This window comes from Panthera uncia, assembly GCF_023721935.1.
Source record: "Panthera uncia isolate 11264 chromosome B2 unlocalized genomic scaffold, Puncia_PCG_1.0 HiC_scaffold_24, whole genome shotgun sequence".
NCBI lineage: Eukaryota > Metazoa > Chordata > Mammalia > Carnivora > Felidae > Panthera > Panthera uncia.
This window is the reverse complement of record NW_026057580.1, coordinates 9,966,308-9,987,876: the sequence shown is the minus strand read 5'-3', so window position 1 is coordinate 9,987,876 and position 21,569 is coordinate 9,966,308. Positions and strand designations below refer to the sequence as shown.

Below are 21,569 nucleotides of genomic sequence, written 5' to 3'. Positions count from 1 at the left end.
ATAAAATGGCCTTTTGGCCTCTTTTGGCCTTTCTGAGAGGCCACAGAATTGTAAACTAGGAGCCTGTCAAACCTAATTAATGCCAGATCTGGGATTGAAATTGGGTTTGTTCTATTCTTAGGTTTCCCCCATGTTTCTATCCCTCTTCAAGCTTTCTAGTAGTGGGAAAAGTGAGAATGGTAAGCCTCTGCCATTTCACAAATGTTTATTAAGTATCTGCCAAGGTCCAGGCACCATCCTTGGTACTGAAAAGAGTAGAGCAGAGTGAACCTACCCTTGAAGGACTTGATAGTGTCATAAAGTTGAAGTCAGCAGTTATGTTAAATGATTACAGAAATGTGTAATTACTTTATTAAAGTGTGGAGCAAGGTACTAGTGGAACACTAAAGAGGACCCCAGTTAGGATATCTTTTAAGACCACTTCTTAGGTAGGAGAACCCGGTTCAATGTAAAGATGCCTTGGGGCTTAGTGCAGTGGAAAGAGTATGAATATATGGCATAAAGACACGAATGTGAAAGGTGAAACTGCGGCAAAAAAGAAAAGGTGGACGCTCTTATTGGTCTTGAAACTTTCTTAAAACTTTCAATCACAAACAGTATTATGAAAAGTTGATGTATTTGACCTCAGGATTTTTGTTCAAGACCGTTCACTTTAGATAAAGTTCAGGGACACATGATTCATTGGGAGAAAATATTTTCAATGTGTTAAGAATCACACAGAATGAATCCCTGGAATGCATAAAATGCCAGAAAATCAATAAGAAAGGTTCCAGAAATGTAATAGGAAAATGGGCAAAGGATGCGACTGGATTACTTTTAAAAGGTAAAAGCCTGAGTGGCCAATAAGTACGTGTAGAGAAGTGCTTCACCTCGGAAGTGGTCAAGGAAATGTAAATTAAAACAACCAGGAAGGAGGAAGTACCCATCAGAAAAGCAGAAATTAATGTTCCTGCACCTGCTATTTTCACTCTGACCACCAGAGTTCTGTACTTCAAACTGTTTTACATCTGTGGCATTCCTAAAGATCATTGATGATTTTTTAAGAAAATGAAAACCCCAAGGAAAAAAATATGAGATTACTTATGGTGGCTTTCTATCCAACAAAACAGTAAGATGTGTAAAAGATGTGGGGTGAGGGACACTTTCTCTTACAGTTGGAGTATGTGTAAATTGTTGCATTCTGCAAACAACTGGAAATAAAAAGACTGTCTATTGGTATAAATTCTAGAGAAATCCCTCCTGGACACATGAAATGACAAGGGCTAGATGGTTGACCTCTGTGTTGTTTGGGACTTCAGGGATTTGGTGCCACCTTTGGAGTCTATCATTGAAGGGAAAGGACGAGGACAAAGTATTTTGGTAGGCAAAATCTCTATTCTTTTAATTCCTTCCATATACACTGCAAAGTTCAGGCATCCTAATGATATTATCAACATTAAATATTTGTAATCTTAATTTCTATTTCTTTTTTCTCCTTGCTAATTTACTTACCTAACCTTTTAATTTTTTGTACACCATGAGTATTGTTCTTTATTTGATGTGAACTTTATATATGTTACTGACCTATTATTGTTCCTCCTTACTTTCAGTATAGTTTATATTTCCCAATAATCTTTAATAATAGATTCTGTAACAAAAAGAGTGGGATTGAATAATATGAATTTATCTAGAATTGAAAATGCCAGGGAGAGGGAACATTCTGGCAACTGGAAAATGTAAAATAAACCAGAAATTGGAAGTTGAAAACAGTTTACTGTATGCTGGAACATCTTATATAATTCAAAGACAAAGAAGCACATTACTTTTTTCCCCTTGTGAGTTGTAGAACGTTATCACTGATAGCCCTCTGGGGAAGGAGATTGTATCCGTTTGCTGCACACTAAACCTTCTATTAGCTGAGATGAAAGAGCCATCCTCTCTCCTTTTCTCTGAGATTCTAACAGAAGAAGTACTTTAGAAACTTATCAAAGCTCACTTGGTTTCAACCTTGCTACTACCTTCACCTCCTATATTTTACTCTCCCTGAATTCTTATTCCTCTATAATGAGAACCAAGTAATTTGGAATTCCTGGTGGAGATACTGTTAATGGTCAATTCAAAAATTCACTCCCCCTGCTGTCTAGCTTTTTAATAGTAATACATTAGGGTGCTACATTTAGAGTTTATTGGTTGCTTCCACAGTTTACTTTTCATGACTTATTTCTTGTTTTTTGCCTCTTTATTTCCCTGGCTAGCTTCCTTTTCCTGCTTCCAATTCATCTCACCCAAAATTTCATGGTTTGTATCTTTTCCCGGGGTGAACCTTTTTTGACACTGGAAAGAGAGTTGATTTAACAAAGTCCTCAATTTATTCAGTAAGATTAAATTTTAAGCACATCATTAAAATTTGGTACAATGTTATCTTTTATGCTACTGAAAAGGAAAACTCAGTTTAATAAAAGTCTGTAATACTGCAGTATATATGAAAATTACAAAAAAGATAATAAACTTACTTAAGAGTGGAGCTGATTTTGCTGAAATACAAATACAAGCAAAAACATTGTCAGTCTTTTGTGTGTACAATACATTTACCCATTGTTAATCTTTCTCCAGGGGTCTTTTAAATACATTTTAAATATTCATTTGTTTTTGAGAGAAAGAGCACACGAGAGCACAGGAGGGGCACAGAGAGAGGGAGACAGAGGATCTGAGGTAGGCTCTATGCTGTCAGCTCAGACCCTGATGTTAGGTTCAACAGACACGGGGCTGGAACTCATGAACTAGTGAGATCATGACATGAATGGAAGTCCTACGTTTAACTGACTGGGCCATCCAGGTGCCCCTCCCTAGGGGTCTTTTAAAATAATACCCAATAACCATCAAAACTGCTGCATCATTTACTTTGCTTTTTTAAAAAAAATTTGTTTAATGTTTATTTATTTTTGAGAGACAGAGAGAGACAAGCATGAGTGGGAGAGGAGCAGAGAGAGAAGGAAACACAGAACCTGAAGCAGGCTCCAGGCTCTGAGCTGTCAGCACAGAGCCTGATGTGGGGCTCCAACTCATGAACCTTAAGATCATGACCTGAGCCGAAGTCAGACCCTCAACCGACTGAGCCACCCAGGAGCCCCTGCATCAATTACTTTGATGCTTTAACCCAAGGAAAGGGATTCTTTTATAAAAAAATATATTCTGTCTGGAACTGGAAGGCATGCTAGGTGTTCATGATCTAGCTACTAAACTCCGTTGCATCCCTCTGGAGAGTCCCCACCAAGTGAGAAGCTTATGCTTGTGTCTCTATCAAAGGGAGGCTCATTCCACTCAATGGTCACCATTTTTTCTTGGGCCTAGACTGGTTAGCACAAAGTTCATAAATAAATGTTGGAGTTTCTTTCTGTTCTCTCTAGGACTAGAAAACCTTTCATAACTTGGAAAAACACTAGTCATTTAAACCTGACAGCTTTACTTTTTCATTCTCTTCACTATTCTTGTTTCCTGCTCACCTACTTTGTTTCTCTAGTTACTTTTATTCCACAATCTTCCAATAATTCAAATACTAAAGTATAAGTAATGTCAATCTTTGTCTTTCCTAATCTTTTTATTTACTTTTTAAACTGGTAGTCTTTTCTTATCTTCAGGTTGATTTTTGTTATTTGGAACGAAAAGCAATTAAAAAGAAAATCAGTTTTTGCATACAGAAATTTAAAAAAAAAACATTGAAAAAATGAATCTCACATTCATCTGGAGCTAACTGACCTAACAAAGTGAGAAACAGCTAAATAACTTATTGTCTAGTCCCACAACTTCTAATTTAGAAAGGAAAAAAATTGACATTACTAATTGTAATTTATTGCCTTATTATGTTAACAGCCCAATTATTTCTCCACGGGTGAACATTTGGCTTCTTTCCTATACCTTAGGCTATATTTATAGCTTATTTTTATTTTTATTTTTATTTTTGTTTCCCCTTGTGTTATTTTCTTGACTCCTACATAATGTGTGGTTACTTGGTCAAGATATCTAGTCATTTTGTGGACTTGCTGTTATCCTTAGAAATTTGTCTATTTGCTTTTATAACCTTGCTATTGAGGCAGGAGGGAAGGGAGGTTCAGGAGATAAGCTGACCAAAGTAAAGCCATTTTGGATTTTAGGCTGACCTTTAACCTAAAAGTCAGCAGGTCATAAAAAGAGTCACAAGATATGACTCGTAGAAAACTACAAGACCCCACTCCTTCTGGTAGTAAAAGCCACATAGATTGGACATTCTTGAAATCACTCCCTATGGGTAATTCTATAACCCTAAGACCATGGAAAAACTAACTGCCCAATGGGAGTGATATACCCAAAGTTAAAAAGTAAGCCTCTTCTCTGTATGATTAGCTAATTTAAAAAAACATATAAAACCCTTTGTTAGAAGCAAAAAGGGGTCCTCTTCCTTACCTGGGAGGAGAAACTACTACTTTGTTTATAAAGTGTCTCCTTTTTTCACTTCTATAGTTAATAAATCTGCATCCATTTCTCTAAAAGGCTTACTCTTGAATTCTTTCTTGGGCAAAGCCAAGAACCCTCTGAAGCGCTCCCTCTTGGGGCCTTGGCCGGTTTGGCATCACCAACACTGAGTTTTATCTTTAATCATCTGATTTGTGTGCTTCTTTGTGTTTCTAAGCTGGGCCCCAAGCTCCACAAACACAAAGACTTTGTGTTCCTTTGTTTAGGACCCTGCTCTATGTATCTTTTCATCTGGCTGTTGACTTTTTTCTTTTATCTTATCCTTTAGTTAACTGGTAAATGTCTGTAAGTGTGTCTCTGAATTCTATATGCTGAGGTAGCAAATTAATCAAACATGAGGAGGAGGTCACTGTAGCTGGTGAGTCTGTAGCTGTCTGTAGCTGGTGGGTCAGGAGCGCAGGTAACAACCTAGGCTTACGACTGTGGGGATAGGGAGCACTCTTCTAGGACTGAACCCTTAACCTATAGAATCTGATGCGATTCTTGGGTAGGTAATGTCAGAATTAAGTGTGGGGGAACACCCCACATTGGAATTGGGTCCAGGAACCCTAAAAGAGGAATTGATTTAAGCCTCTTCTCTTCAAACATTGCAGTGGGTTGAAACATTGCCTATATGTTGCAGTGAGTTATATTTGGAAGTCTTGGAAGAAGTCATGCCATTTAAATTCCCTACTTTCCGTTATACTATATTTTCATTAATTTAATGAAATTGTTTCATTATTTGTTTAATATTATTTGCTTAATACTTGTGAATTCCACCTGTTAGTATTTTGTTTTTGTTTGCTTTTGACAAGGAATTTTTTTAATGTTTATTTATTTCTAAGACAGAGAGAGATCGAACATGAGTGGGGGAGGGGCAGAGAGAGAGAGGGAGACACAGAATCTGAAGCAAACTCCAGGCTCTGAGCTGCCAGCACACAGCCCAATGCGGGGCTTGAACTCACAAACCATGAGATCATGACCTGAGCCGAAGTCAATCGCCCAACAAATTGAGCCACCTAGGCGCCCCGTTTTTGGCAAGGAATTTAAACTAAATTTCGAACAGTATTTCTTTTAAAATATGCAATCCATTAATTGATGTGGTTTATTGGGTTCTTGTCCATTATTTCTATCTAAACTCTCCTATATCAATTTGTCTTTTGGGGGAAAGATTATTTTTATTTTGGTTATTTGTTTACTTAATTACTGCATTTAAGTTTCCCCACAAACTGACAATACCCTCCAAAAATGGTGATTAATGGAAGGAGAATACAGATTTTTAAAAAATATTGGGATATGCAAAGCTGGGTTTTGTAACAGGCTGATTAAGCAAAAATCCTTCATGCACTTGATTGCCCCAAAATTGCTTTAATTAAGAAATGTAAGAGGTTTTGGAGGTTCCTTTGGTAGTTTATAAAATACCCACACATCCATCTAAATATCTCTCTAAAATACATCTTCAGGTTGAGTTTCAATATCTCAGTTCATTATAATATAGAGTCTTCCACCCTTGCTACAATGGTATAACAAGAAAATATATGTAGGTGTGTGGTTTGATCACATTTGTCATTAAAAAAACCCCAACTTTGTAGTTAATTTTTTTGTTTTGTTTTGGGTTTCTTAAAATATTCTTAGGAGGGAAGAAAGAAGAAAGAAGTTTATATTTCCAGTGGTGGATATTGGTAGCATTCAGGGAGAGAAAAAAAAATCCTTACTATAAAATATTATAGAATACAGAGATAAATAAAAAGCCAGCTTACTCTTGCTTCTCCTATATTAGTCAACATAAGCCAGAAACAAGTGAATGTCTTTGGTTGATTGGAAGAAATCTAAATTCTTTATAGTACATTTGTCTGGGCCTTTAGTTCCTTTATAGAATGAACGATAATAGTAGTTAATTTATATTGACCACTTTCTAGTCCCCTGGCATTATTCTTAGAGTTTTTTAATTCAAAGAGTACTCCTATCTTACTAATATTATCTCTTTTTTTTTTGTTTTTTGTTTTTGACAAAGACAGAACACCAGTAGGGAGGGGCAGAGAGAGAGAGGGAGACACAGAACCTGAAGCAGGCTCCAGGCTCTGAGCTATGCTCACAGAGTCCCATGCAGGGCTAGAACCCATAAACTATGAGACCATGACCTGAGCTGAAGTCAGACACTTAACCGACTGAGCCACCCAGGTGCTCCTCACCTCATTTTTATCACCAAAATCACACAGCCAAAATCCCACCAGAATTTGAAAATCAAGCAACCTAGTTCCAGAGCAAACCCCTCTCTGCATTATGTTGTCTCCTCCTCAGAGTTCCATGCTGGCAATGTATTACTAGAGCTCTAAATATCTTTCTTTAAACTTTACTTCCTTGACTTTTTTCATTCACTTTATTACTCCAATTTTCTTCATTTTCTCTTACACTGGCTTTGCCATTCTTTAAGGCAGAAGAGGACTATTATCCTAGCTCAGTAACAGACCAAATAAGTGACAGATCTGGTACTGGAGTCTAGGTTTGTTTGACTCCACAACATCCTATCTCATTCTAAGTTGTACAAAAGTAATAAGAAAAAAACAAGTGTCCTTTGCATGTCTGCCATGATTCAGATACTCAGATGCTGCAGATGTGCAGTGAGTAGAGCAAGGCTTTGCTTCTCTTAAGGACTCAGCAGTTGACTTGTCACATTAACAAACAGTTATATTTGTGTCAGAAGTTTTACAGGATTACTGAGGAGGAAGCGATACTCCTCATTCTCCTTGATCTTAGGTCTCTCTACAGAATCATTGGGATCTTCATGTATGAAAGAAACCTGGTAATGGCTTAATATGTCTTTATTGAAATCAGCATGGTGCAGTGGGAAAAATATGGACGAATAGATTCAAGTCCTAAGTTTCAAAGACAAAGCTATAATAATAATGGAAGAAATTGTGTGAAATATTTCACGACCTTGAAGGTAGGGAAGGACTTTTTAATATTCTCAAAGCAAAAAACTGCATGTGAACAACTGAATAAATATAAATTAATTATTTATTTTATGAAAGGATCATAGATAAATTTCAAAGACATATGATAGACCACGAAAAGGTATTTGTAGTGTCTAAAAATCACAAAGGATTATTAACTAGATTATACAATGAATCCCTGAAAATCCACGAGAGTCAGGAAACTCAATAGAAAAAGAAATAACATGAATTAAAAAAATTCACAAAAGGAAAACAGATATATGCAGAGATATTTGACATCTCCAGTAATAATGGAAATAATGTTGAAAGTATAAAGTATCTCTTTGATACTGAACAGTGTGGTAGCACTTGGAAAATACTAAGTGTTGAGGATTTGGACGAAAGGTTAATATTGGCTGTCTTCTATCAATCTCATTTCCTTCTATGGCCTTTGAGCTTGTTCCCTTTCCCTGGAATACTTTATCGCTAGGTGTTTTCATGACTTTGTTTAGGTCTCAGGTCAAATGTAGCCTCTTCATGCCAAGTCAAGATAAATTAACTCCAATCATATTTTAAAATAAAGGATTGTATTTGTTGTATGTATTTATTCTTTTAGTTAATCAGTGCCTACAACTTTCCTTCCAATAGCTTCCAAAATTCTGATTAATGGGAGAGTAACTAAGAATGCAAGATAAGAATTTTAAGAATTTTGAAAAAAAAATAATTTTGAGGTTTTCAGAGCTGGTTATCTTCATGTACTTAGGTATCATAAACCACTCAAATTGGAGGAGAAGAAATTGAAATTACTGATAAAGTCTATATCAGTCTCTAAGATAAATAAATAGTATGATTTGATAGGAGATTAAGACTCATATTATTATTCTATGAGTTGTTTCAATGCCTAATATTTGAAGATCCTTTAATTTTCATACCTAATACTGTAGATGAGCAGAGAAAAGCCAAAGCAGTGTTTGGCTGTATTTATTTATTTTTATCGGTGAGTTTTAAAATTTCCTACAAATTAATAGGATTGTGACTATGGAAGAGAGAAAGTGTGAGTGAAGAGTTAATCACTCCTACCTTAGCATTTTCTCCTTTGGCTTCTGGGACACCACTCTCTACAGAGACCATATGTTCTCGCTCACTGGCTGCTTCTTCTGGTCTCCTTTGCTGTCTGTTCTTTTAGTTCTCAATTTTTGTGTTAGAAGGCTTTAGGACTTAGTTCTCTCTCTTCTCTACCTACACTAACATCCTAGATATTCTCATCTTGGTCATAAGGGTTTAAGTACCATTTGTATGCTGACAAATTCCAAATTTTTCTCTTTGGCCTAGATTTCTTTCTTGAATTAAATAATAGAAAAATGAACTCACCTGTAGATTTTACAACTTTTCCTAAAATAAAAGACAAGGAGATGAATGTGGTTGGGTTTACCTCTGAGGACACTAAAGATCTTAGTATTGGTTTTTCCTAAGTTCTAAAGTACTATCTGTACTCTAATATATTTGTTTTTTCCTGAGCTCTAATGGTAATCATAATTACCATTATCATAATGTCTAATTATATGGCAGACATTATTCCAACTATTTCTTGTCATTTAACTGATTTAATCCTATAGATATGGAACTATTACTACCCCAATTTTCTACAGCAAGAAACTGATCACGGAAAGATTAAATAGTCTAATTTATGACACAATTTTGCACAGTTGATAATTGGTAGTGACCCACATCACCTCTGTTGTTCAGTTCTTATGTTATTTCCACACTGTTAACATGGATTTTCACTTAGGCTTATTTCTTTTGTTATTTCTTTCCACCTTTACTTTCAAATCATAATCACAAAATGTACTGATTTTGGTTGCTAGGCCAAATAACCAATCCCAGGACACTGCTGAAATAAACATATTACTCCTTCCCTATACCCTGTGCCCTTCCCCACTGGACTTTTCACTCTCTAAAAATTCAGGTCAAAACAGAAGTCTCAAAGTTTTATAAATATAAATAAAAAGAGAAAGTGCAGGAAAGGGTCTTAGAGTATTTGAGAACACTATAAATGAGATTAAAAATACTTACCAGGGGAGGGGTGCCTGGATGGCTCAGCCTGTTAAGCGATTGACCCTTGATTTCAGCTCAGGTCATAATCTCATGCTTCTTGAGATGGAGCCCATGATGGGCTCTGCACTGACAGAATGGAGCCTGCTTGGGATTCTCTCTCTCCTCCCCTCTACCCCCCTCAAAAATAAATAAATTTAAAAAAATTACTTACCAGGGGAAGGAGAAGTCATGCCTAAAAATAGCACAGTGAAAAAATTTACACAATAATAATCCAGTTTAATAACACAATTCCTAGTTATTTTTTTCTACAGAAACATTACAAATGTTTTTACTTTCTTAAGGTAGAGCACAAACTCCCAAGTCACAGATTTGGGGCAAATGCACCGGAGTTTTAGCATTCTCTGCTTTCCTGTGAGAATAGCTCTAATTCTTTGATTTCTGTCAACATTCAATTACAACCCCCCCCCCAGGGGATTGGGATGGGACATTCCATTACAGTTTTTTACTTATCTCTGAGCTCTAAGCTCCCTTTAAGAAAATTACTTACAAATATCTAATATATCCCTTCTTCTTGCTATTTATCTTTGTCATTTTCCAGCTATATCTTCATTTTTCTTTCTGTCACCGAATAATTTTGGTATAAAATGTGAATTTAACAATTTAACATTGGTCTGTTAAAGCAATGGAAATTTTACTTTCTGGGAAATCAGTAACAAAATGAGAGGATTTCACATATTATGAAGTCTGAGCCTCTGGTCATGTAGAGCCATAGCCTCAGACTTTATGAAAGACTGAAATACATCAGAAATAAATAGGGAAAAAAAATCTTACTTTTAAATTCTGAAATTCTTTCTTTGTGAAGAAAACACAGATATGCAAGTAAGTGTGCATGCAATGTATTTGCATTGGGTTCACTGGATTAACAACCGCTTCTTCTAATATTGTCCTAGGAGGAACATATTAAGTGCCTTTATAAGAAGACACACCAGACTATGCTCTCTCTTTCTCTGCCTTGTGATGACATAGTGAGAAGGCAATCATCTGCAAGCAAGGAAGAGGGCCCTTTTTGGAACTCCACTATGCTGGGACTCTGATTTTAGACTTCCTGCCTCTAGAACTATGAGAAAATAAATTTCTGTTGTTTAAATTACTGAGTCTAGGGTATTTTGCTGTGCAACCCTAGCTGACAAAGATAGGAGGGGTTGGTAGAGGGAGATTATTCTGTCCTTCAATTTCTTCCCCACCTGTTTCTAGAGAAAATCTTTCTGGAACAGGTACGATTCTCAGTGTATAAAATTGCCTTCCTTTGTCTTCATTCCATTTGTTTTCTTGAATTCTTTTTCATCCCTTCTACATCATTTATATCTCTAAGATGTCATCTTTCTATGCTAATGTCCAACCTCAAATACATTTTCCAGAATGGAAAGTCTTCTTTGTCACTGATATAAAAATTTTTAATTGTTTCCCCAGGACAATGTTACTTCATACTATTCTTCCTGTTAAAAATTGTCATTGGTATAGGAAAATTCTAAGTAATGATGGGAAACAGAAAAAAAAGAAGTATCAAGATTTTCAAAGACTGGAAATGATAACCCTCAGGTATTAGGAAGATTGGGGAATGTTATAGAGACGAAATAGCCAAGGAACCAATGAATCATAATGTTATTCCTTCTAAAATAGAAACACAAATATTTCAGTGCAATTCGTGTATAACATATTAGTTTGTATTGACAGTCTTCCCCTTCATTCAGGCATTCATTTATCCTGCAATGAATATTCATTTATCTTTCAGTGAATATTCATTCAGGATGTTCCGGGCACTGTGCAAGGCACTGAGGGTGCTGCAAGAAACAAAATCAACACTGCCTATGTTCATAGAGATTATAGATCCAGGGCAAGGGTATTAGAAATAGAATCCTTTGAGAAGTACAGTGGTTTTTCCTTTGTTTCATGCAGATTTTGAAGAATGATCAAAGGACACAATCTCCCTTGTTTCATTTTCCTCTCAGCTGCTATGGCAAGGTGAGCAACTTTTCTTTTTCTATGAGTGCAATTAAGAATAAAGTATTTTTCCATTTAATGTTTTGAATTGGAAAATAAAACACATATCCTGAAAAGTGCATGAACTGTAAATGTATACATTAACAAGTACAAAATAAACATATATATTAATATCATCTAGGTTAAGAAATATTATTTTGCCCGCATCCTCTCTTCCCACCACTATGTATCATAACTCCTTTCCTCTACTCTGAGGTAACTGTTTTCTTGTTTTTTTTTTTTAAATGATATTCTCACTTTTTAATGTTATCACCTAGTTGCAACCTCTAAGCAATATAGCTTAAGTTTGGCTTATTTAGGAAGTTACATAAATTGAATCATACTGGATATATTCTTTTGTGTTATGCTTCCTATGAGCCACATTATGCCCTTATGATTCATTTGTATTGTTTTATTGCTCTAGAGAGTTTATTGTATGCTTATGCCACAATATTTATTTATTTTATAATTAGTTGGCATTGGGATTGTTTTTGGTTTTTGACTATTATGACTAGTGCTGCTGTGCATATTTTTATACGTTTTCCACACATGCATGAATTTCTCTGTAGCATTTTTCTGAATGGAATTACTAGGTTGTAAAATATATGTATCTTCAACTAGATAATAACAAACCATCCTCCAAAATGGTCATACCAATTTACATTTACTGTTAAAACTGTGAGTTCCCATTACTCCATCTCCTTGCTAGCAGGTTGATCATACTTTAACATTTTTGCCAATCTGGTGAGTAGATACTTACATTTTATTATAATTTTAAATGGACATTTCCTTGATTATTTATGAAATTAGACACATTTTAATATATTTATTGGCTGTTTTATCAATAAAATTATTGTATATTTTATTATTTTGCAGTGTGTGCTATATATCCTATCAATATAATTTGTTAAACATACACACACGCACACACACACACACATATGAACATGCACACAGAGCCAGCTGTTACCAATTTGCTAGCATGCATTGACCTAAAGCAATTAAGACTCATATCAGAAATGCATAAATATTTTACTTTTCCATATCCCTGCCAAAACTTGACATTATCCAGCTTTCTAATTCTTGACTAGTCACTATCTTTAAATGATATCTTAATTTTTTCCCCCTCTTTGGGTGAATTTTTCTTAAGTTATTATTTTTAAGTAGCTTTTGTTTTACATAAGAGTTATAAAGATATTACAGACAGTGGATTTTACCCAGCTTCCCTTAATGCTAACATCTTTTTGTTCTTCTAGACCATAAATTGGTCTTCTTTTTGAAATACCTGTTCAAGAATATTTTTTCTATTGGGCTATCCATCTTCTGGTAATTGATTTGGAGGAATTCTTTATTTTTTAATTTTTTATTTTTTTAAATTTATTTTTAAAAATTTATATCCAAGTTAGTTAGCATATAGTGCAATAATGATTTCAGGAATAGAATCCAGTGATTCATCCCCTACATATAACACCCAGTGCTCATCCCAGCTAGTCCCTCCTTAATGTCCATCCCCCATTTAGACCAGTCCCCACCCCAAACCCCTCCAGCAAACTTCAGTTTATTCTCTGTATTTGTCTTAGGTTTTCTCCCCCTCCCAGTTTTTATATTATTTTTGTTTCCCTTCCCTTACGTTCATCTGTTTTGTATCTTAAATTACACATATGAATGAGTCATATGATATTTGTCTTTCTCTGACTGACTAATTTCACTTTGCATAATACACTCTAGTTCCAACCATGGTGTTGCAAATGGCAAGATATCATTCTTTTTGATTGCCAAGTAATCTTCCATTGTATATATATATCACTTCTTTATCCATTCATCATTTGACGGACATTTGGACTCTTTCCATATTTCTGTCAATACCTCTGCTATAAACATTGGGGTGCGTGTGCCCTTCAAAACAGCACATCTATATACTTTGGATAAATACCTAGTAGTGCAATTGCTGGGATGTAGGGTAGTTCTAGCTTTAATATCTTGAGGAACCTCCATATGGTTTTTCAGAGTGGCTGCACCAGTTTGCATTCCAACAGTGCAAAAGGGTTCCCTTTTCTCTATATCCTGACCGATATCTATTATTTCCTGAGTTGTTAATTTTAGCCAGTGTGAGGTGGTATCTCATTGTGGTTTTGATTTGTATTTCCCTGATGATGAGTGATGTTGAGCATTTCTTCATGAGTCTGTTAGGCATCTGGATGTCTTCTTTGGAGAAGTGTCTATTCCTGTCTTTTTCCCATTTCTTCACTGGATTATGCCAAAAAACTTTGGGCATTGAGTCTGATAAGTTTTTTATAGATTTTGGATAGTAACCTTTTATCTGATATGTCATTTGCAAATATCTTCTCCCATTCTGTCGGTTGCCTTTTAGTTTTGCTGATTGTTTCCTTCTCTGTGCAGAAGCTTTTTATTTTGATGAGGTCCCAGTAGTTCATTTTTGCTTTTGTTTCCCTTGCATCCGGAGACGTGTTGGGTAAGAAGTTGCTATGGCCAAGATCAAAGAGGTTTTTGCCTGCTTTCTCCTCAAGGATTTTGATGGCTTCCTGTCTTACATTGAGGTCTTTCATCCATTTTGAGTTTATTTTTGTGTGTGGTGTAAGAAAGTGGTCCAGGGTCATTCTGCATGTCGCTGTCCAGTTTTCCCAGCACCACTTGCTGAAGAGACTGTCTTTATTCCATCGGACATTCTTTCCTGCTTTGTCAAATATTAGTTGGCCATATGTTTGTGGGTACATTTCTGGGTTCTCTATTCTGTTCCATTGATCTAAGTGTCTGTTTTTGTGTCAGTACCATACTGTCTTGATGATAACAGCTTTGTAATACACAATTCCGGAAATATGAGGCCTCCAGCTTTGGCTTTCTCTTTCAGTGTTGCTTTGGATATTTGGGGTCTTTTCTGGTTCCATACAAATTTTAAGATTGTTTGTTCTAGCTCTGTGAAGAATGCTGGTGTTATTTTGATAGGGACTGCTTTGAATATGTAGATTGCTTTGGGTAGAATTGACATTTTAACAATATTTGTTCTTCCAATCCATGAACATGGAATATTTTACATTTTTTTTGTGTCTTCTTCAGTTTCTTTCATGAGATTTCTATAGTTTTAAGTGTATAGATTTTTCATTTCCTTGGTTGGGTTTATTCCTAGGTATTTTATGGGTTTTGGTGCAATTGTAAATCGGATTGATTTCTTGATTTCTCTTTCTGAGGCTTCATTATTGGTGTATAGAAATGCAACTGACTTCTGTGCATTGTTATATCCTGTAACTTTATTGAATGCATGGATCAGTTCTAGCAGTTTTTGTGTGTGTGTGTGCGTGTGTAACTTTTTGGGTTTTTCACATAGAGTATCATGTCATCTGTGAAGAGTGAAAGTTTGACTTCTTCCTTGCTGATTTGGGTGCCTTTTATTTTTTTGTGTGTGTTGTCTGAGTGCTAAGCCTGGGATTTCCAACACTATGTTGAGTAACAGTGGTGAGAATGGACATCCTTGTTGTGTTCCTGACCTTAGGGGGAAAACTCTCAGTTTTTCCCCATTGAGGGTGATATTAGTGGTGGGTCTTTCATGCATGGCTGTTATGATCTTGAGGTATGCTCCTTCTATTCCTACTTTCTTGAGGGTTTTTATCGAGAAAGATGCTGTATTTTTTCACATGCTTTTTCTGCATCTTTTGAGAGGAACATGTGGTTCTTGTCCTTTCTTTTATTAATGTAAGGTATCACATTGATTGATTTGTGGATATTGAATGAGCCCTGCATCCCAGGTATAAATCCTACTTGATTGTGGTGAATAATTATTTTAATGTATTGTTGGATCTGACTGGCTAGTATCTTGTTGAGAATTTTTGCATCCATGTTCATCAAGGAACTTGGTCTTTAGTTATCCTTTTTAGTGGGGTCTTTGTTTTTGGAATCAAGATAATGCTGCCCTCATAGAATGAGTTTGGAAGTTTTCCTTCCATTTCTATTTTTTGGGAACATATTAGAAAGAATAGGTGTTAACTCTTTAAATGTTTGGTAGAATTCCCCTGGAAAGCCACCCAGCTCTGGACTCTTGTTTGTTATGAGACTTGATTACTAATTCAATTTCTTTACTGGTTATGGGTCTGTTGAAATTTTCTATTTCTTCCTATTTCAGTTTGGGCAGTTTATCTGTTTCTAGGAATTTGTCCATTTCTTCCAGATTTCCCAATTTATTGTCATGTAATTGCTCATAATATTCTCTTATTATTGTTCGTATTTCTGCAGTGTTGGTTGTGCTCTCTTCTTTAATTCTTGATTTTATTTGGGTCCTTTCCCTTTTCTTTTTGATCAAACTGGCTAGGGTTTTATCAATTCTGTTAATTCTTTCAAAGAATCAGCTCCTGGTTTCATTGATATATTCTACTATTTTTTTGATTTTGAGATCATTGATTTCTGCTCTAATCTTTATTATTTTCCATCTTCTGCTGGTTTGGGGCTTTCTTTGCTATTCCTTTTCCAGCTCTTTAAGGTATAAGGTTAGGTTGTGTGTTTGAGACTTTCTTCCTTCTTTAGGAATGCCTGGATTGCTATATACTTCCCTCTTATGACTGCTTTTGCTGTATTCCAGAGATTTGGGGCTGTCGTGTTATCATTTTCATTGACTTCCGTGTACTTTTTAACTTTCTCTTTAATTTCTTGGTTAACCCATTCATTCCTTAGTAGGATGTTCTTTAATGTCCAGGTATTCATGGTCTTTTCAAAGTTTTTTGTGGTTGATTTCGAGTTTTGTAGAATTGTGGTCTGAAAATATGCATGGTATGATCTTGATTTTTTGTATTTGTTGAGGGCTGATTTGTGTTCCAGTATGTGATCTAATCTGGAAAATGTTACATGTGCACTTGAGAAGAATGTGTATTCTGCTGCTTTAGGATGAAATGTTCTGAATATATTTGTTAAGTCCATCCAGTCCAGTGTGTCATTCAAAGTCATTGTTTCCTTGTTGATTTTCTGTTTAGCTGATCTGTCCATTGGTGTAGGTGGGGTGTTTAAGTTCCCTATTATTATGGTATTATTATCAATCGGTTTCTGTATATTTGTGATTAATTGCTTTATATATTTCAGTGCTTCACATTAGAGGTATAAATGTTCAGAATTGTTAGATCTTCTTGGTGGATAGACCCCTTAATTTTGACAAAATGCCCTATCATCTCTTGTTAGTCTTTATTTTAAAATCTAATTTGTCTGATATAAGTATGGCTACTCCGGCTTTCTTTTGGCGACCATTACAATGACAGATGGTTCTCTATCCCCTTACTTTCAGTCTGAAGTTGTCTTTAGTCTAAAATGGGTCTCTTGTGAAATGGGTTTCTAAAATCATGTTTTATTATCCATTCTGATACTCTATGTCTTTTGATTGAAGCATTTAGTTAATTGACATTTCTAGTGTGTACTGAAAGATATGAATTTATTGCGATTGTGTTGCCTGTAGAGTTGGAGTTTCTGGTGGTGTTCTCTGGTCCTTTCTAGTCTTTGTTGCTTTTGGCTTTTTTGTTTTGTTTCATCTTTTCTCCCCTCAGAGAATCCCCCTTAAAATTTCTTGCAGAGCTGGTTTAGTGATCATGGACTCCTTTAGTTTTTGTTTGTCTGGGAAACTTTTTATCTGTCCTATTTTGAATGACAGCCTTCCTGGATTAAGAATTCTTGGCTGCATATTTTTCCAATTCAGCACACTGAATATATCCTGCCAGTTTTCTGGCCTGCCAAGTTTCTGTGAATAGGTATGCTATGAACCTGATCTATCATCCCTTATATGTTGAGGACTTTTTTCCCTTGTTTTTTTCATATATCTCTCCTTGTCTGTGTATTTTGTGAATTTGACTATGATATGCCTTGTTGATGGTCAGTCTTCATTGAATCTAATGGGAGTTCTCTGTGCTTCTTGGATTTTGATATCTGTGTCTTTCCCCAGATTAGGAAAGTTTTCTGCTATAATTTGCTCACGTAAACCTTCTACCATGTTGTCTTTCTCTTCATCTTCTGGGACTCCTATGATTCAGATATTATTCCTTTTTAATAAGTCACTGAGTTCTCTAATTCTTGTATTGTGCTCTTTTGCCTTAGTTTCCCTCTGTTATTCCTGTTTCATTGTTCTTCATAATTTTGTCTTCTTTATCACTGATTTGCTGCTCTCCTTCATCCATCCTTGCTGCTGTGGCACCATTCAAAATTGCATCTTGGTTATAGCATTTTTAATTTCATCCTGACTAGATTTTACTTCTTTCATATCCTCTGAAAAGGGTTTTGTGCTTTTTTCAACCCCAGCTAGTATTATTATTGTGATTCTAAGGTGTAGTTCAGACTTCTTGCTTATATCTGTGTTGATTAACCTGCTGGCTGTCATTTTTTCGTGTTCTTTCTTTTGGGGCAAATTCCTTAATTTTGTCATTTTGCAGGAAGAAAAAGAACTAATAAAATAAAAATTAAAATTAAAAAAATTAAAAACAACACACAAAAAATCAAATAAAGAAAGCTAGATCCTAGGTGTGTTTTGGTCTGATTGTTGAATGAAACTTGGTAGAATAGAGAAAAAAGGAAAGAAGAAGAAAAAAAGTAAGAAAAAGTTTAAAATTAAAAAAAATTATACAATAAAATAGAATAAAATGAAATGAAGAAAGTGAAATAGAATAAAAACATTTACAAAAATAAAAAATAGTAAAAAGAAATTTAAAAAATGGAAAATAAAAATAAAAATAAAATTTTCTCTTTCTGTATCCAAGAAAAAGGAAGGAGGGAAAAAAATTTAAACGAAAGCAAAAAAAGAAAGAAAGAAAGAAAGAAAGAAATGAATAGATGGACCAGCAAACAGAATGAAATCCAAAAGAAATTACATCCAGTTTCCCCTAGAAGTCAAACTATGAAGCACTTTATAGTTTGTACACTAAGCAGGCAGAGAGGTGTGTGGTGGTCCTCTAGGGCATGTGCTTGGTGAGTACAGTTGGGCAGGACTTGGTGTGATGGCTTCGTTTTCCACTAGTAAGCTGCTTAGCTTACTGAGGTGGATCAGTGTGGCACATGTGCACTTGCGCATGTTTGTGCATGCACAAGAGAGGTGAAAATGGCTTCACTCAGCTTCCCAGTCTCTGGCACAGGAACTCAGCTCTCACTTACTGGTAATCAAGCACCTCTCTTTGTCTCCAGCTTCCATCCACTCCCTGTTTCTACACTGTGTCCAAGCCATCAGCCTGCTAGGCGTCACCTCTCTCCTGAATTTTATCTCACATAGGGCTATGTTTCCAAACCCGTAACTTCTGAGAACCTTGTGGCTTGGACCTGCTCTGACCCGTTGGGGAGGGCCTCAATGAGCAGTGGCTGGGTACTGGCTTGCCCCAGAGAACATTACTGTGATGGCGTTCATGAGATTGCACTGTAGCAGAGGTTCAGAGATTGTGGCCGGGTGCCAGCTTTCCCCAGCAAAAATTCATGTGATTGCACAGTGGCAGCAGTTCAGAGATTATGGCAAATCACAACACATAACTGGCGCCAAGTTTCATCACACCCTGCCATCTTTGTTCCAATACCAGCAAATGTGGCTGTTTTCTGGGGTCAGCTGGGACCTTTGCCAATGTGGAGGCCAAACGGCCTCTTCCAAATGTCCTCCAAGCGGGGGAAATCCTTCTCCCCAGGTGGCCCACTGACCCCTCAGACCTCATTGCCTCCTCCTGGGGATTCACCCTTCCTCTCCACTTGAGCACTGCCAGGTATTGATCTCCAGAATTTCTGACTCTGCAGTCTCCTATTTATAGAGTCGTAGTGGTATTGAAATCCTCTCATTTCTCCCCATCAGTGTTTTTAGGGAACAGATTTCTTGTTCAGTCCTTTGTGAGCGTTTCCACTCTTTTTCTCTCCAGCTACTTTTGGGGAGTACTTTTTTTGTACTCTCCTGGTGTGCCACACTCTCCCCACCTTTCTCTGTCCTGTCTCCACAAAAACAGCTCCCCACCCTCTGCGGCTTCTCTCTCCCCCAGTTCACCTCTCCACACTGTGTACCTGCTGAGTTCTGTGGCTTAAGTTATGCAGATTGTGGTGTTAATCCTCAGTACAATGTCCTAGGTGTACAAAATGGTTTGGTGCTGATCTAGCTGCATTCAGGGATGAGAGAAGCCAAGAACTTCATGCTGCTCCACCGTCTTGGCCCTTCCAAATTGTTTTCTTTCTGTGGGAATTCTTCATATTCTGATACCAGTCTTAAAATGTTTTTTATTTTTTTATGTGTTGTAAATATGCTTTTCTACTTAATGTTGCCTTTTCACTTTGTGGCATTTGATGAACAAATGTTCTTGATTATGAATCCCTCCCACATGTATCATGTTATTTTCTTATAGTAAGTAGGTTTTGAGTGTTTTTAAAGAAATCTTTTTGTACTCCAAGTTCATGATGATTATTTCTATATTATTTTCTAAAAACTATTTTTTGTCTTTCATATTTATATGTAATTCACTGGAACTGAAGTTTGATGTGAGGTAGGGATATGCTTTCTTCCTTTCTTTTCTGTATGGTTATCTACTTGTCACAAAGTCATTTATGAAAAAGACTTTATCCACTGTTCTGCAGGGAAGTTTTGTCATATGTCAACATTTGTGAACATTTACGATTATGTGAACATGATGTGAACATTTGTGTAATGCATTTCTGAGTTTCTCAAATTTCTTTATCATTCTGTTCATCTCGGTATTTGTTAACATAGCCTTACAGAATGACTTGGGTCTGTACCCTCTTTTTCTATTTTCAAGAAAACTCCATGCAGGATTTGAAGTATTTTTTCTTTGAATATTTGGTAGAACTCATCAGAGAAGACATCTGGTTATGGAGAAAGATTTTTTTATTACTGATTCCATATCAATTCATATTTTTAATTTTTTTCTTTATTCATTTTCATAAGTTACTCTTCTAGGATTTCAGGGACTATAGTAATAAAGGAATTGGTTTATGGGATTTGTGACAAAGTATGTTACATTTATTTTCTGAAATTCTTAAAATCTGCCCTTTAAAACATATCTACCCAGGTAGATATGTTTGATATTTGGTTTTCTTTCTTTCTTCTTATTTAAAAAATATGTAAGCTCATGTGATCATTTTCCCTAGGTACTCATCATTTTCACTGATTCATACAATTTGTCTCAGTTGGAACACGTCCAGAGAAGCAGTTTTTAAACTTCTCCTACTGGAAAACTATCCTCAGTTTATTTTTTGCAGACTCTACTTTTTCAGTTTTCTTCCCTACCACTTCTTTTACTGTTTATCACCACCACCACCACCACCACCATGTTATTACTTTTCTTAATTTCTTTTCTCTATTCTGTTTTTAAATTATTATCTGTTAATCTGAAGGATCATAAGCATATCCAACCTTCTTTTTCCTTCCTCATAATGTTGCCCAGCCTTTCAACAACCCTATAGTTACTGTGCATAAGATGTATTTGTTCTTTTCAAAGTTTTATTTAAACTTTATTTTCCTTTATCTCTGCCTGGATTCTGAGCCCATCTTATTTCCTTAAATACTTTTGTATATGTTTCTTCTTAGCAAAAAATTCTAATTTATTATTGACAAGTCAGTTGACTTAATTATCAATGTATTCTTTCTGGAAATCAGTGGAGTTAAATATCAAAGGTGTTTTTAATAACTCATTGAAATGCTTAGTTTTTGCACAGTTATGAATGAAAATAGCCAGTGTGACTAAAATCCTTTACCACACATTTGTACTTTATAGTTATTAAATAGTAAAATAACTTACCAGTAGGTGGTGCATTTTTTTCTGAAACACAACACAAAAATATGTTTTTAGTTAATCTTTATATATACATCATAATGTCTATCAATAATTTTTTCTAAGATGCACTTTGAAAATGACACTAACAAGGTGCCAAAATATTTGCATCATTTGACTTGAAGCTGTTGACCAGATAAGAGTCCTTCATGTATTAATAGACATACAAAGAGTGGAAATGACCTTGAGGAACCCAAATGTTATTTTGTCCCCTGTGTAGTATCTGTACCAAGTGATAAGTCTATGCATGAGATCTAAATGAAGGCATATAATTCCCCTTAGCCATGCC

General features: G+C 35.7%; 1 protein-coding gene across 3 annotated transcripts in view; it reads right to left on the bottom strand.

Annotated features, from left to right (window-relative positions):
* Nucleotides 1–21,569, bottom strand: part of TSBP1 (testis expressed basic protein 1) — a 217,663-nt gene that overhangs the window by 44,398 nt on the left and 151,696 nt on the right. For all 3 annotated transcript variants that reach the window (XM_049653493.1, XM_049653494.1, XM_049653495.1), the window contains 4 exons: nucleotides 21,248–21,268; nucleotides 9,667–9,687; nucleotides 8,772–8,792; nucleotides 2,493–2,513 (listed from right to left, as the gene is read on the bottom strand). In XM_049653493.1, coding sequence (XP_049509450.1) covers nucleotides 2,493–2,513; nucleotides 8,772–8,792; nucleotides 9,667–9,687; nucleotides 21,248–21,268 — 84 coding nt within the window. The remainder of the gene's footprint in view (nucleotides 1–2,492; nucleotides 2,514–8,771; nucleotides 8,793–9,666; nucleotides 9,688–21,247; nucleotides 21,269–21,569) is intronic.